Source organism: Vollenhovia emeryi, unplaced genomic scaffold, assembly GCF_000949405.1.
Source record: "Vollenhovia emeryi isolate VEMERY1.0 unplaced genomic scaffold, V.emery_V1.0 DF939134.1, whole genome shotgun sequence".
Lineage (NCBI taxonomy): Eukaryota > Metazoa > Arthropoda > Insecta > Hymenoptera > Formicidae > Vollenhovia > Vollenhovia emeryi.
The window spans coordinates 1,944,585-1,961,747 of record NW_011967232.1 but is presented as its reverse complement, the minus strand read 5'-3'; the positions used below and the strand labels follow the sequence as shown (position 1 = coordinate 1,961,747).

The 17,163-nt window shown below is 45.1% G+C and overlaps 1 protein-coding gene across 3 annotated transcripts in view; it reads left to right on the top strand.

The window, feature by feature from the left end:
* Nucleotides 1-9,375: 9,375 nt before the first annotated feature.
* Nucleotides 9,376-17,163, top strand: part of LOC105567803 (SAM and SH3 domain-containing protein 1-like) — a 359,731-nt gene continuing 351,943 nt past the window's right edge. For 2 of the 3 annotated variants that reach the window (XM_012022999.1, XM_012022998.1), the window contains exon 1: nt 9,377-11,147. In XM_012022999.1, the coding sequence (XP_011878389.1) occupies nt 10,647-11,147 (501 nt within the window). In that variant the 5' untranslated portion in view covers nt 9,377-10,646. Of the gene's footprint in view, nt 11,148-17,163 lie in introns of all 3 variants that reach the window. The other variant, XM_012022997.1, reaches the window with a different exon arrangement.

Sequence of the window (17,163 nt, the reverse complement as noted above, 5' to 3'; positions counted from 1 at the left end):
GCGAAGCACACTCGAAAGAATCTGTTACTGGAGACATCTCCGATTTGCACGCCGACGCGATACATCTGCCGTTTTCGAGACCCCGGATACGCGGCACGCGGTTGGCCTCCAGTCACGCCACACCCATTAATCCCGCGTTTCACTTGATATTTATGGATTTCGCACGCCGCGGAAGGTCCACGAGCGAGGTCGTGACCTCGATTAAAATTCCGTCTAAAACCGCAAAGCGAAAAGGATCAAGGTGCATAAATATATTGGCATTTACTTTCGTGTTCTCGACAGTGACAAGGGAAAGAGAGAGAGTGCTGCATTTTGAAGACGTGAAAGTAACGCGATGCGAAATCCGAGGAGATGAATAATCATGCGGACGCGCGATAGAAGTAAGAAATACGACCATCTATTCGATATTTCCTGTTATGGTAATCCGATGTGAGGCAGGAGAAGATTGCTAACAATTCTTTCAAGATGTATCGCTCGCACGTTTACAGTCGGGTCGTATTCTAAGCATGATGCGCGGCCAATCATTCGTAACTATTTATTCGTCTCTCTCTCTCTTTCCCTCTCTCTTTTATCTATGAGGATACACTCATATAACGTAGAATACATTCAAACAATTATAAATAAATTATAAGTCTAATTACACATTGTTTTATTACACATATATGTCTGTAAAAGAAATATATCTCGAGTTGTTAATTTAACCAGCTTTGATTGTTTCCCCTCTGATACGATACCCTTATACCCAGAATCCTCTCGTAAAGCAGCAACTACGCGCGATATGATCGTGCGGGTTCGAGATACGCGAGTAGATTTACCCCGATTCGAAAGTGATTAAAGTTGCTACCTCCTTACCCGCATCGCATCCCCAAATTGCCGAAACTTTGACCTTGTGCTTTAGCAGACTCGACAACCACATAACCGTTTCGCACAGCCTCCGGCTGTGATCTCGGCTCTGCAGGTTATTCGAGTATCCAAATTCGTCGTGTTTAACTTACGCGTGCACGGGTACTGCGAGAAAAATGTGAAGGTGACAAAACAGCTTGCGCAAAGTATTAATCGTGACTGAGCAATGTTAACGAATTAGAGTAAATTTGCTCTTACGTCTCACTCCTTCTCTGTGTCGAGTATTATATCAATTAAAAACTTTTAATTTGAATTATCGTAAGTTCAGCACACGTGCGGGAGATATACCGGTATCCCATCAGTAACATCTTCGTGTTTAGTAAACCTGCCTTCGTTTCGCATTGAAAAATTTGGGTGTGTTGTACACTTTTTCAATTGCCTACCGTCATCTTCGTGATGGTGTCTGTAGTCGTAGAAGACGTACGTGCCTCGCTCATAGCAAAATCCTACACTCCGAATTTAAGGTAGCTACTGGTCCTTACGTATATATAAGGCGTCTCAAAATCACTATAATTTAACAGGACTTGAAAATATGACTACAACTTCTACATAGAGACGTAAATAACTTTTCAGTTTTACTGATGATCAAAAAAGATATTAAGATTCCACAATTTTAACAAGTGTTACTCTTTTCTGAAGAAATGCACTTCTATGACATACTGTTATAACATTTAATTTATTAACATATGTAATAATAAAAATATATATTTAAAGGAAAATCACGATCTGTTATGTTTTATCGAAAGTCTTCAAGTATCAAGGAAGAGAGAACGATAACGTGACCAAGATGTGTGATTTTGAGACACCCTGTACAGAAGGGCACGTACAGATATACATGCAGGTTCCCTCAGAAAGCTCCACCTGCTCTGCAAACACAACCACTTGTAGTAGTCACACATCCACCGTACGTAGTTACGTATACGTATGTGCTCTCTTCCCGTTTCCCCGCTGGAAAACCGGCAGTCACGCACTATTTTACGACTTTCGCCAGGCCTCTGAATTAACCCGAGCTTTTCCGGGTCCAGGGATGGCCCTTTATGCACCCCCGTCCAGAAATGAAGTGCATTCCTTCTATCTGTGGCGAGGGTTACGGTGTCGTTAAACCGCTGTCGTTGATATCACTCCGCGAAATCTCTCTCTGAAATCTCCCTCTTACGGCTCCCGCTCGAGCGTGAGTAAAGTTACGCAGCACACAAAGAAATTTTATACAACGATAGTGTAAACTTGCAATTTGCAAAAGTACAAAGCCTACATATACCGACGTCAGAGCCTGACATGTAATAATAATCACTTTAACTCCCTTTATATTTAAAGAATCGGGATACGTGGAGAGAAGATTTTTTTTACCGCTAATAACGCAACGAACGTTTCCGTTAATTTTATAATTTCTTGGTGTTCCTTCCCTAATAGCACAGTGCATTAGCTAAACATTGGCCCAATACAACCAAATGTTGGATCAATGTTTGACCAATGCACTGTGCTACTAGCGTTGATAAAAGTACGAAGTCTACATATTATACCGATGTCAAAGCCTGACATGTAATAATAATCACTTTAACTCTCTTTATACTCAAAGAATTAAGGAAAGAAAATTCTTTTACAGCTAATAACGCAACGAACGTTTCTATTAATTTTACAGTTTCTTCGCGTTCCTTGATAAAAGTACGAAATTCGTTCACACTTGGCCGGAAATAAACGTATTTTTAAATAATTATTATACTATACGCATTCGTTTGTATTTCATATAAAAAAAAGTCTCCCAAATCTTTCTAACACGAGAATAATGCATATTTCTCGTGTCAAATCTTTCAACACGAGAATCGTACTCACCACAGAGTTGCTCCGCCATTGCCCGATGCCTGCTAGGCCGCTGCGTCCTCTCAGATTCCTCCATTTCGCACTGGCACAACGCGATACTCGCGAAAAAGGAGCTAATTACCGAAGTAACGCACGACACGGCACTTCCGGCGGAATTACGAGCCGAATCTGGCAAGATGGCGTCGCGCGAACGTTTCTCTCGCCGCGCATCACGTGCGGAAAACTCTAATATTACTGCACGCGCGAGGAGATATGAATTAAAGTCGGAGAACTCGGGGTACTCGTGGCGCGCGAAGATAGACGGAGCCGTAGCGACGCCGACCGCTCGGGAGATTTCGGCCGGGATTTCCTAGATTTACGCGTCCCGGTGGATTACCGACGCGCGAGAGTCGAGTCTACGAGTCGCGCGATTGTTAAACTGGACGATAGTAAACTCACTGCGATTGTGCGTCCCGTGAAACGCGACGACCATCGCACAAGACCGATTCACTTGCGTGTCCACGAGCCTCCTCGAATGGAAACCAACATGGCGCCGTTCCCGGCAGCTACTACGGCGGTACTACGCGAGTCAACGACGCGATGTATCTCGAATAGCGAAAAAGTTTCTCTCTTCCGAGGAACGAAAACGACGTCCCGCGGCACCTGCAGAATCGATCGGCTCGATCGCGTGGTTGTGGCGTCGCTTAATTACGCGGAAAATGATCGCGCACATCGCCCCGTGGCGTACGTGCCGGCGGCTCGAACGATAATGCGAAGCGCGTAACGTCCTCTGACCGTGCGGCGGTCGTCGGCGGCGCGGCGGGCTCGACGTAAGAAATCACCGAGCAGTGCGTGGGTTTGAAAAACATTAAAATAATTTTGACAAATACTTGAAGAAAGATACGCCGTACCTGCACCGTTGATTTTCACGGACAAACCCTGCTTAGGAGTTATTTAAAAGTACGTTCATTTTCGGTCAAGTGTGAACGAATAAGTACGAAGTCTACATATACCGACGTCAAAGTCTGACATATAATAATAATCACTTTCACTCCCTTTGTATTTGAAGAATCAAGATACGTGGAAAGAAAATTGTTTTACAGCTAATAACGCAACGAACGTTTTTGCTAATTTTACAATTTCTTCGCGTTCCTTAGTAAAAGTTATTGTAGTTCGTTCCAGCAACGCAAAGGCTATTGTATTAAAAAAATATCGAGTGAGTATTCATAGTTCGTGCTTATATTTAAGATCATCTTAAGTATACCCTTAATGTGTTTTTAACCAATCACAGAGCCGTATTAGCCTCTTAAGACAACACTTAAAATAATTTTGAAATAAGAATCGACTACGAATACCGGCCTTAATTTATATAGAACTTACAGCGAATTCGGTTGCTTGCACTAGCGTGCACTGAGCGCACACTAAGGCTTGTTGACAGTCAATTCTTATATTTAAGGTTCGTCTCTTGAAATATTTCGGCGCCAGTCAAATGATCTGTATAGCGTCCATGCGGATTATTTTTTGGCTAAGTACTTTTTGAACGTGTATATTTAAGTTATCGCAGATAACTACTGGCATTAGTTATCGCAGATAGGCGTGCGTACTCGGTCATTTTACGTTAACTGATAATTAATAGGCGCAAGTAAATCGCAGACAATAAACGGACACCAACTCGCGCGCAGTTATAACAGCTGGCAACATTATTTAATTACCAAAAACGGCGCCAGCCTTAGCGAATCCGAAATGCGCGACAGGGTGCGGCAGGAGCGGAGCTAATTGTGAGCATTTATCTAATGTGAAGGATTTACAGACGATGTAAATTTATTCGCGAGACCCTCGCTTAATTACGCAGATTCCAAGGCATCTCTCGCAGGCAGTAGTCTCCCCCCCCCCCCCCATTTACGCTACGTAAGGCGCGCGCCGGGAAAAACAGAAATTAGTCTCGTATTACGGGGTGGGGGGGGGAGAGGGCGAGATGTTTGCAGTAAGTAACCGTTCTCGCAGAAACGGTCCCGCTATCATTATCATTTACGACTCGGTTTTTTACGATTCATCATTAAGTGTATCCCGGAGCGCGGAAATTCTTTTCACGGGCCCCGCGCTTTATCACGCGCTCCCTTATTGTCCAGATAACGTACGCGCGGCTCTTAGATACACGCGAGGGAATCGAACTCGGCGCTCGCGTTGTTCACGGGCGCCGAGCCTCCGAAACGGCAAGCGTCACGAAATTATTCGTAGAGAGGCGACGAGAGAGAACGGCCGGACTCGCGGGCGCCACGTCCCGCTCTTTTTCGTTTTTTTTTTCGGCGGGAGGGTGCAGAGGCGGGAGGGGGATGAAATATCGGCGGGACGATAAATCGCGCACCGTTCAGGTTTCGGAGCGCGCGAGTCGCGTAATGTAGCAGAACGGAGTCGAAAAATTGTTGCCGCGACCGGGGCAATCCGAGCCGCGGGGCACCGTAATGTGTTAATGACACGGGATGAAAACGACTCATCGTCTAGCGGCGATGAATCATTCTGAAATACGAGGAGCTTCGTCTATTTAATTACGATGTCGCGATGCGCCCGGACGCCCCGCGCGAGACAGGGGCGAAGTCTCCTCCCTCGAATTTTATATCGCTAGTTAACGGCGGCTGGTGTCCGCGCATAACGCTTATAAAGCCGTGCGTTCCGCTGTTTTTTTTTCCCTTTTGCTTTTTCTTTTCCTAAAAACGGTTGTCCGCCTCAAGCTCGCCCCGGCTCGTTTCGGAGTTTTATGTCGGGGCGCGAACCCGCTATTTACGATCGCCATTTCGCAGCATCGGACGCGACGTTTTTCTCTCCCTCCCGGATTCGCAGTCAAACGAATCGGCAGTTAACGTCGATATTTTTGAGCGTCTCGGGGGGGCCCCAGCTGACTTTTTATCGAGACGTCGACCTCAGACCCCGGCGATAGGCCGCAACGGCGCGGCGCGCGAAGCCGCAGGTCTGGTTGCCGCGTCGCAGGCTCGCGCGCCCAGCCGTCGACGTTTGGGCATCGGGGGCGACGAGGCGAGCGCCCGGGTTTTATTGCTTGTTTTGAAACGGTAAAACACACCGTAAACACGCCGTCACTGGACTCGTAAACAATGAAACTGCGCACGTATGAAAGTTACAGGATTAAACGCGCCGGCCGGATTATCGATTAGAATTTATACGGATCGTTCTACGGCCGTGGGACGTGGGACGTCGCGTCGCCGACGAGATGATACACCGCTCCTCGTTTCGTGAAAACGATGAACAAGCCGGGAATTAATCGAAACGTTTCGCGGATTTTTTCACCTCGCGATTTTCAGCGATCGACAATATTTCGGTTGCCGCCTACCAGCGCGAGGGATTCATTTGATATTCGCGACCCTCTGTCGATGTACACGCATCAGCAAATTGCAAATTCTTGCTAGCGTCATGTCTTGTCGACGCGCCGATTAAAGATAAGCCGAGTTCCCGGCCAGAATCCGGCGGGACCCTACGTTTATCCTACTCTGTATGCGGTAACCGCTCCTGGGTGGGCATGCTTTATCATATTCAGCGGACAATCGTCGGAATGCTAATCTTCCGCACCCCCCCCTCTCCCCTTATTCGGAAAATTAATGACCTGTTAATGACTGATGTAACGATTTGATTTATACGTCATTTGGATACGAACTTACTCGTACAAATCGTGAAAGCAGCATTCGGCAAATGTGGATAAAATAACGTTATTGCAAACTACCTCTCTCTCGCTTCCTCTGACACGTCGCACTGGCTGTCACAATGTTTTAATTTTCTTGAAAAACATTCTCGATTATACCATCCGACAAGTTATTAAAATATCTGTGCATTATGATAATGTAGCACAGTTCATACGACACACACACACACGCGCACGCACGCACACATCGCAGCCGCGCGAAATTTCGTTGACGTAGAATATTTTAATGCAGTCCATCGTGCCATTTGACATTAATAACGAAGTCAAAGAGACCTTGATAATATCATTTATCCCGTATAATCAGGAATATCCAGGTACCGGATTGGAATTTGTTGCACGTTTATAAATATTTGGCACACGCGAAACAGTCCGCGAGCCGACGGAAGCTTTATTTCGCCGTTTCATAATAATTCGCAGTATCGCGGAAACGAGTTAATATATTGACAGGTGACCCGTCTTCCAATCTCATCCCTCTGCCTCGAAAGCAAATTACTCGACCAAAGCGAGGAAATAGCGAGGGTTGCATTGAAAGGGTCCTTCCTGTCCACGACACGCAATGTCATATCACGTTATTGAGAGCTACTTGTCACTCCCTGCTTTGCCGTCATAGCAGGACGGGTACGTCCATGCCGATCATTCAATTAATTCGGACCTCACGCACATATCGGACGATCATCGCTCGCAAGCTCCGCACGACTAGCATTGTCATTTAATAGAGATTTCCCAAGAGTAAGTGCTCGCCATCGGTTTCGCGCTCGTGTTTCTCAAAAACGCGAACGCGGCGGGTGCTTTTACGGCGAATAATTAAAAATATCACGCGGCGTGCAGCTCTGACAAAACGAATACGATTGCGGATCTCGTTGTCTAAATTACACCGTCGCGACAAAAAGCTCAAGACGTATTTTACATGTTACATTTTTTAGCCGATATTTAAATTGTTTCACGAAACAATTTTAATTTTATTCGTGACAGTTCATTCGGTCCGCGAATAGCCAATGTTCAGGATATTAATCAGAAAACTATTAACGAATACCTTTCCTCTCTATTTATACTTATTAGAAATTTCGCGTGAATGTCCAATAAAATTTTCACGCTTAATTATTGCGGTAGAAAAATATCCAGCAACTTTCATGCGAAACTTCTTTCGGGTTCGACAAAATTTCGTGTGAAAATTTCAGCTTATCATTTTACGCGTTTGTTTCACTATTCAATATACGATTGCACTCGCGGTCATCTTATCTCACGTACCATTATTTTCGAGAGAAGCTGTTCTTTGAAGGACGCCCGATTCCTGCTGGAAAAAGGAAAGAAGCGGCGCCCATCCACGTGACCCTCGAACTATTGCCGTCCCTATCGCATTCACCGCTCGGTGCAGTCCAGTTTCATTCGAGCGTGATATAATAGCACATAGAGAGCTGAACGTGCCGCCCGTTTGACTGGCAGCAGTGCAGATTATTGGCCTCATGGGTCACAGGCCTTGTACCATTGCCGTTAGGCGTTCATTTATAAATGTCGTCGTTCTGACAAAGAAATTGATTACGATTGTCGCAGATAATCATCGATACTAACTCTCGTTCAGTGACCACGGTGTTTTCTGATCACGCAACGCGAACGTTATGGACAGAGGGAGAAAGAGGGAGAGAGAAAGAGAGGGGGTGAGGGGGCGAGCGAGAGTGCACTTTTTTCCGCTTCTTTCTCTTCCACGCTTTCCGTGTGAATTCAAGAAACCGTTGCCGTTTTAATACGAAAACCAATAGCGATAAGCGGATTTCGTCGCTGTCTATATTAAAATCTATTTTTTAATTTGATCCTCTCCGCGCAGAAGTCGAAGTTGAAATCTACATAATGAAATGCGATATTCAGAATTTTTAATCAAATTCCGGGGCGATGCTCTCATTTAATTATTAATACGCTTTAAAATACGAAACGTTGATATTGTACAATAAGAAATTCTATAACCGAAATACCATCCACGTTGTAAATTATATATAAAGATTTAGAAGCAGTACGTTATGAAATATTCTAGTCAGGACCAGACGGTATTAGGAACATTTCTGTTTCTTTTCCGCTAAAATATCTTTCTCAAATGTTAACAAGGGCTACAAGGTGATTTATTAGGTTTAAAGTTAGGCGCTCATTTATAAATGTCGTCGTGCAATACTCTCCTTTGATCATTAACGTATTTCAAACTAAAAAAGATATTGTATTGTACAAGAAGTCCTTTAAAATTTACCCTCAAAATCCAGTAATCGTGGGACAACGTGGCATTTACAAGAACTTTATGAGAGTTTTTGGAAATTCTACTAGGAAAATGTATAATAATTTAGAGATTAAACGAACTTACCAAGTTAAAGTTACTTACAAAATTCTTGGAAATGCCATACGTTGTCCCACGATTACATGATTTTCAGGATAAACTGCGGGAGAAAATTCCCTCCCCGTGTACATCTTCCAGAATTGTACCATAAAGATTCTCAAATATTAACAAGCGCAATAAGGCAGCGTATTAGGTGCGGTCCATTTTGAACAATTTATAACTCGCGGCAGGAGACGCCAGGGAAAATCCTATTTGCAACCTCATATGCCGTGTAACATGAAAATTATTGGAAACCGCAAACAACACATACTTATATATTCCGAGCGCATATCCAAATACATCCGAACAAACTGAATATAAAACAATAAATAAAATCCTATCTTGAAACCTGACGCGGATTCACGGATCGTCTAAAGCGGGCTTAGAAGAGAATCCCGCGAGAGGGCGCCATTTCTCGTTGCGGGGGTTTATGGGGAAAAGTCCCGGCGTGAATTCTGAAACGGTGAGATTTCCGACGGGGAAGGTTCCGCGGCGAAAAGACGACCGATCCACCCCGACGGCTGTTGCGTCCTGACGCGGTCGGCCGGCGCTCTCTCGCCTCTCACCGGCCGCAACGCGTCGCGCACGTTGCGTTCGCGAAACGGTGGGGGTTCGAAAAGTCGCGCCGGCGGGGAGAGGACGCGGCTCCGGCGGCGGCGCGGCACGGAGAGGGGGAAGACGGTTCGTGAAGAGCGGACGGGTGGGGGCTCCCTCTGGTGGGTGTCTCGTATCAGTCGAGCCGTGTGCCGCGTCGCGGTAGTGTCGTACTGTGGTGCACCGTTTCGCGCGTTCCGTTCGGCAGCCACGACGATGACGTCTTCCTCGTTCCGACTATGAGCGACGCGCGCCCATCGCGGAGATCACCGGGCACGTTCACCCCGCCGTCACTGCCATTGGTCGCTTCGCATTCGCGCGCGCGGAGCCGTTCGGGCGAGCGTCAGGGATACCAACGGACCCCGCCGTTCGTTTCTCGACCGGACGTTCCTTCGTCCTGCGGTTCGCGTCGCCGCGTGCGTGTGTCCGCTGTGCCGCCAAGGGGGAAACTTCAACGCGTGGAATAGCCGAGCGTGACCGTCGCGAGTGACCGCGCGAGGAAGAGGCCCGCAGGAGGAGGAGGAGGAGTCGGAGTTGTCGCGTGCGCCGGCCGGGCGCCTCTTGCTCCGTTTGGGCGAGAGTGAGCGCGCGAGTTGGAAAGGATCCTCGCAACGGGAGTAACGTGCCGTCCACGCCGTCCGCTCGAAGAGGAACGTCGGCTCACCTCGGCGGACTTTCGCGTCTCTCGCCGGGAGTGCGCGATTCCGCGGATCAGCTGTTGACCTGAACGCGTGAGTAACCGACCGGAGGATTGCTTCCCGTCGCGTGTGTGTCGTACGTGCGCGGGTGTGTGTGAGATCTCTGAAAATTTGGCCCTCATCGAATCTATTCCCGCGCCGCGTTTGTTAACCCCTCGCCCTCCGGCCCTGCCGCCTCCGCGCGGAAGCGGAAAGGGAGACGTGTATCTTGGCGACGAGCCGAAGAAGCGGTACATGTCAAGCGGCGAGCGTGACCGCCGCAAACTACCTCCTCCCTCGCCCGTCGACGCCCCGCGTGTCTCAGGGTCGCCGGCGAGACGATCCTCGTTAGTGCCGCGGCCGATCGTGGGAGGAGAATGTCGCTCTAGAGGCTGCGGACGCGGCCGGCAGATCCACTTGGCGAATCGACCGAGTCCACCGATCCCGAGCGATCGTCGCGCGCGCGCCTCGATGGACCTTGCCGCGTCGTCGTCTGGAGGGCGGCCGCGCGGCACGGCAGTAGCCGCCGACGGATAATCGCAATCGCCGCGGGATCGTCGCGAAACGTGAGAGACCACGTCGGAGAGACGCGAGAGAAACAGCGGCCAGGATGACGATGGCGAGTAACATCGTGGTCGAGTGGCTGCGCTCGCTCCACCTCGGCCAGTACTCGGAGTCGTTCATCGACAACGGCTACGACGACCTCGAGATCTGCAAGCAGATCGGCGACCCGGACCTCGACGCGATCGGCGTCTTCAATCAGAAGCACCGCGCGCGGCTTCTGCAGTCGGTCAAGACCCTGCGCGAGGAGGGCGCCGCGAGCGTGTACTTTACGCTCGAGGAGACGACCAACGACACCAGCTGCGACAACATCAGCTCCAAGTCGTCGCGGACGTCGTCCGAGCGGCCGCCCAGCGACAAGGAGGCGCAGCGCGCCTCGCCCACCGCGAGCTCCTCCAGCGGCGGTCAGGAGCTGTCCAAGTTCGCGGACGAGTACGAGGAGGGCAAGGCCGAGCTGGTGAGAATCCCCAGGATGCAGCTGAGGATGCTGCTGCAGGAGAAGCTCAGGCACGACGGCATCAGGCTGGCCTGCCAACCGTACACCACGCCGGTGAGTCTCGCAAAAATGCTAAACGTCTGCGGCTTTGTCGCTTTTTAAACGGACAGTTGGAAAGAGGCTAACTAATTTCTACCATTTTCGCTCTAGCGTAAGATACAGAATCGACCCTTTGTAGAGAACGTAGGCTCTGTCGACGAATATCGTACAAGTTGAAGGTCGCAGGTCGGGCAAGCATAGAACGATATTGACGTCGAGACAGTGATCACTCTCGGATTTCTGTTACCCAGACCAAAAATATTCTTGACGCATTTATATTTCTCGCAACCTCATTTAGTATACAAATAAGACAATGTCGAAATAAAATCAATCATTCTCCTCTATCGAATGAAAGAAGACTGATTTGCTATGTTGAGACAAGAGTAACTTATATAAATGTAAGTTAATATATACTTGCGTTTGGAATAAGTTTTCCCTCCATCTTGCAACGCACGAAGTAGACACCGCGATATTCGACAAAAGACGATCTATCATTTTATTCTAGATTTTTACAATTTTTCATTTAAGATTACAGTATTCCTTTCTCTATAATGAAGATGATTGGCGCTATATCGATCCTACTTTATGATACATTCAAGTGCAATAGCGTTGGAAATTTTTTCCTGTGAGTGTGAGCAACGAGAGGGTAGATCGACGTAGAGACATGTCGAAATCGAGGAAAACTATCGAGTATGAATATATTCGCCAACTTAGAAAGTAGTTAACACCGAACGAATAGTCAATGTATCGATGAAATGCCGAACAAGAGACATTTTTTACAAAAACTATAAAAACCCCGTTATGGTTCCTTTACCTTTTTAACAAGGTAAAGTATAGCGAAAAGTATAGTGAAGATAATTTTGCGTATGCACATCAAGTAGAAAGTTCTGGTAAATCAGCTAATAGGTTCTATTCATGATAATCTCTTTAGACGAAAGGAGAGTTTGCTTATTGTCGCCAGTAATGATTAAAAATTGAGACGGGAAACTTATAGTCAACCCAACTGGCTAATTATTGAAGTTATTCAAAAGCATTCATTCTCGATATTTTATTCGTGTAGAAAACATTTAGTATTTTTCTTGAAATTTTTTCGTGTAGAAATTTTCGTGTTAAATTTTTAACACACTCTTATGTTAATGTAACATATTATAGTTATGTTACTTTGACTTTTCTGAGTTGAGTTAATACTCGCCGTTTTTAAAAGTTAAAACAACACAATTAATATGTAAATGCATGGATATTTTATGATACATTTTATATGTTAAAAAGAACGGAATAATTATGTCACTTCTTCCTCTAGAACAGTTGCTATCTGTTTTAAATCGACATTTCTTTTATGTTATTTATCATAAAGAGATATCGCGCTGCCTTTTGTTGTTGCCAGAAAATGATTGTCGAGATCGAGGTTGAGAAAACATCGAATAATCGATAGTATCGAATGTCGATAAACATCTGTAAGATGTTCGAGCTGATAGCGTGTATTTCGCGTGAAAGATAAGATGATTATACCTTTCACCGCGCACTGTTAATAAAAGGAGAAACGTCACCAGTTGCGAGTTAATAAACTATAATCTTTCCGATTACATTTATGCCCGTTTGCAATGACGAAATTAGTTCGATTTGCTTTGCGAGAAATTACCAATTCACCAAGTTACGATTAAATTTTCGAACACGGGAATAATTCGTACTCGGTTGAAATGAGATTAGTATATAAAAGCTCTGGAATATATGTAGTTTATATATATATATTTACATATGTAATGTTATATTTATATAACTTGTGATGCGCATGTAAGTATCAGATTTACAATACGAGTCTAAAGCACACAACATAAATTATTATGTAAATGGAATTGCATATTATATGACGGGAATAATACGACTGTTTTACCGCATGTAAAACTCCACGAAACGCATGTTACTTGCCGCGTGAATACTGTTTGGACGATACAAAGGGCGCATTTTTTTCTCGATATTCCACGACTCCTGTACACTCCCTCGTGTCTCCCAACAACGGCGCGAATAGATAACGTTGCGTTGGATTAAATTACTAATTAATTCCGTAAACGACAGTGCTGTCTCGCTCCTGGTGACGTGTCGCGGGCAATAATTGTCTTCCATTTTCCTCACGTTGCCGACGTGGCGTCGTCTTTAATACATTACGATACGCATCGCGATCCGCAGCCGCGACAATGATACTCGAATTATCGAGTGAATTATCGGACGGGCGCTCAGGTGTGCCAGTCATAAGGGGAGGAGGGACGTAGCCGAGACGATGATAGTGCTGAAAACTCGCAGCCCTCACGTGGCACGCCCCACGAGCGTAGATAATCCCCTGATTCATTATTTCGTTGCATTAGCCACCAACCCGAGATAAGAACGAGCGTGCCATACTTTACCTTCTCTCCCCCCCATGCACGTTTCTTATCCTCCTCCCGTCCTCGGACAAGATGTTCGATCGTACGTTACATTTTCACTTTGCTTACACTGAGAAAAAACATATGTTTAGCGGTTTCTTTAGTTGAATTATTAAGTAAATTTAGCGAGATATATTTTTGAGTTAACCAGTATTTTTGTGAATTAATATTTATTTAATTGACAGCGTTTAGTTCGAGGGGGAAACCGCCGAGGGCATTGCGGTGTACAGATTTGCGGCATTACAGGGCATTATAAAGATATAATAAGATAAAACAAGATAAATAAGATAATAAGATTTTGGTCAGCGGTTTTCCCCTCGGTTTAGTTAAATAAAAAAATATCTCTTTAATTCGACACTCTCCTTTTCCGAGCGTACGAGGCCGATTTTCCTGACAACTTTAACGTTTATCTCGAGGAACAATTTCAATTTTCACCCTCGCGTACAACTTATTTTCTCTCAACTTGTATACATTTGTAAGTTTGCTTCATTCTTTACCGCGCGTTAGCATAACGTAAAGTTACAAATGTATCTTTGCATCTTGGCCTTGTTACATGCCTAATGTAATGCAAAACATATTTTCTATGCTGTTGGGGGTCTAATTAAGGCACGGATTCGTAGCGATACGCCCGCTGAGGGACTCTCTGTCAGCCGAAATGCATTTCCTCCGGAAAACTTTCGCGCGAGGTAGGAAACACAGTGAAAGCCCCGCGTTCGCGTGGTTTATATTCTATAAGATTGCCGCGAATATGGAAATCGCGAGTACGGAAAAGAGTAGTACAAAGATTTGGGGTTTCAAACGAAAAAGGGAATTGCGTAACGAGGAAGAGCGCGTTTCAAAAATGAGAAACGAATTTTTATTTTCTCGCCTTACCTGGCGTTGTTGTAATTTAGCGCAGTCAAGAAACAGAACGGAGTAGAGAGGCAGGTAGAAGCGATTGCGCATTTTATGCACGGTCTAAGAAAAATGGGGTTTTTGGTATTGTGTTCTGAAAAGGCATTGGTATTTCCTACAAAAAAAGGACAGGAGAAAGAATTCCGGAGATAAGAAAAACAGTTCAAAATGGAGGCTTTTGAAATCGTCCCCGCTCGCTCTTTTTCTCCACTTCCGTGCGAGACTAAATGAATTTTATAGAGGAAAGTTATGAGACAGGCTTTCTAATATGAGAACAGGTTCTCAACATCCAATTTTACTAAGTTTTTTTTAGCAACAATTACACGCACTAACAATGAATTTTCCGCTAAACAAGACTTCACTTCGAAGGCAACAAATTCATAATGGGGCCGACAGATGATGCCTATTTATTTAACTAAAACCGCCGCTATCTCATAATAAAATCGTATTTCATAACAGGGGACTCTATTAATATACAAATACGAAAACGAGATACCCGCGAAATACCGACGGGTTAAGAATACGCGAGCGTGCGCACACTTATGTTGGTACTTATCTCCGCGTACTTAGCAAGTAAGTCGCTCTTAATATAGTTAAGTCGCCCCGCTGAGATTTCGATCCCCATAATTTCGTTGGCGGAGTTGAATGCGCGCCGTGAGGATGCTGGTCCCGCGTATACTCGAGACACGTAGTTCCAAAGCGCGATGGGTAATGCGAGCAACCGCGAGCGGAACGAGATCGCGGGTGATCGATCGGTCGGATCGCAAGATGCATCGTGAACAATATTCCCATTGTCTGACACATGTAAAATTAGCGGTGGATTTAATTAAAGGGCTGCGCTGAATTTGAGCGAGGCGGACCGAGTTTACGTGCATTCGGCGCGCAGCTGTATGCAGCTTGACACGTCCTCCGTTGCTGCGTATTCGTTTACGTTGCAAGAATCGCGTGGGGAATGGCGAAAAAAAGAATTAAAATTTTTCGCGCACACAATTTTCCTTCGCGCTGACTTGTGTGGTTTAAAAACTATCTCCCCTCTACCTTTTGTCATTTTGCGACGAACAACGCGAAGCCGTACACGTGAAGGCTGCGTTTTAATTCCTGAACTTTTTGAAACATGATTTTCGTAAAGTATAATACAACTATTGTGAAGGTTCGTGAATAGAAAATTCGCGATAGCATTATTTTACTTAGGGCCAGTTTCACAAATATCGGTTAACCGCTAACCAAAGGTTCATTGATTATCTGATTCTTCTTAAATAATAAAATGGAAAAAGATAGGGAGTCGACTGAACTCTGGTCAACAGTTATGCGACGTTTGTAAAACTGGCCCTTAACGAAAAACTCGTACGAGCTGCGTAATTACAAACGCTCCGCGTTTCTAAATTTAATAAAAACAATAATTTAACAAGCACAAGACTTCGTGGCACATTTATGTGACGTTTGAGTGTAAAATATACTTTGTATTTTTGCGCTCCCAAACTTCATTCGGTCTACACGGAGAATTTTTTATCTAACATTTTTTTGTTTATTCTTTGACGCGGCGCAAAATAGACGGGCGCGATTAAATTGGACAATCGAGAATAAAAGTGCGCGCGTCGAGTGACAATTTCGAGAATGATTAGTCATGCGCTCGTTATCGGAATTACGAAGCCGCAGAGCTTTATCGTTCTGAAAACAAGTTTAAAGCTCCGCTTTGTTGCTAATGAGTCAGAGAACACGCGCGGTAAAGCCCTCCACGTACCGCGTTTGTTAATTAACCACACGGCGAGACGATGAAAAGACTGAGTCGCTTGATATTCGGAAGGGCGTGTGGCTTTTATCGCGCAAATAAGTTCGGCATTTGTGACTGATGTTGATAACATCTGTCGTCTCTCCCAGGCCCGATTCTTATTTCCTCGAGTTTAGCGCTTTTGTAATGCTTACAGCGAATCCGATTGCTTGTACCAGTGTGCACTGAGTGCACACCGAAGCCCGTTTACAGTCAATTCTCACATTTAAGAATTGTCTTAAATATCCCGAGTCGAGTATTTGGCCCCGGAATGGGCCTCAATTATTCTATTCTGTCTTCATTTGGACCTCGGAGTCGATTTGAAACTCCAATTTGAGGCCCAGGTGAGTAAAAAAAATTGTGTTTAATCTCATTCTAACCCTCAAAGGGAATCTAATAAAATATTTCACACCCTCTTGGAAACCTCTTAGGCCGAAGAGGATCTACTGAACCTCCGTTGATTACACTCGCATTGGCTTCTTAATGTACTGCGGAAATAGCGACTTTTTTCAGGCCTATTTGAGGGCAAAAATTCAATATATTTTCTCCGACACAAAGACCTTAGTTCGACCTCATTACTACAAATTCACTAATTATACGAGGCTAAACTGAGGCCAAAATATTCGACTCGGAATTTCTTAACCTGTAAAATGATCTGTATTGCATCTATGCGGATCCATTTTTTTGGCAAAATATTCTTTAAACATGTAGACAAAGTTAAATATAAGAATTGACTGTAAACAAGCCTTAATGCGCACTCAGTGCGCACTAGTGCAAGCAAACGAATTCGCTATTAGGCGTACCGCTAAAACGGTACACAATGAAAAGTATAATAAAATGTCATTAAAGAGAATTTTATTCGAAAGAGACGGAAACAGTACGTGAGAAATTTGTACGAACAAAAATAAATAGTAATAAAATTTATTCGAGGGTAATTTCTAAATGCGATATT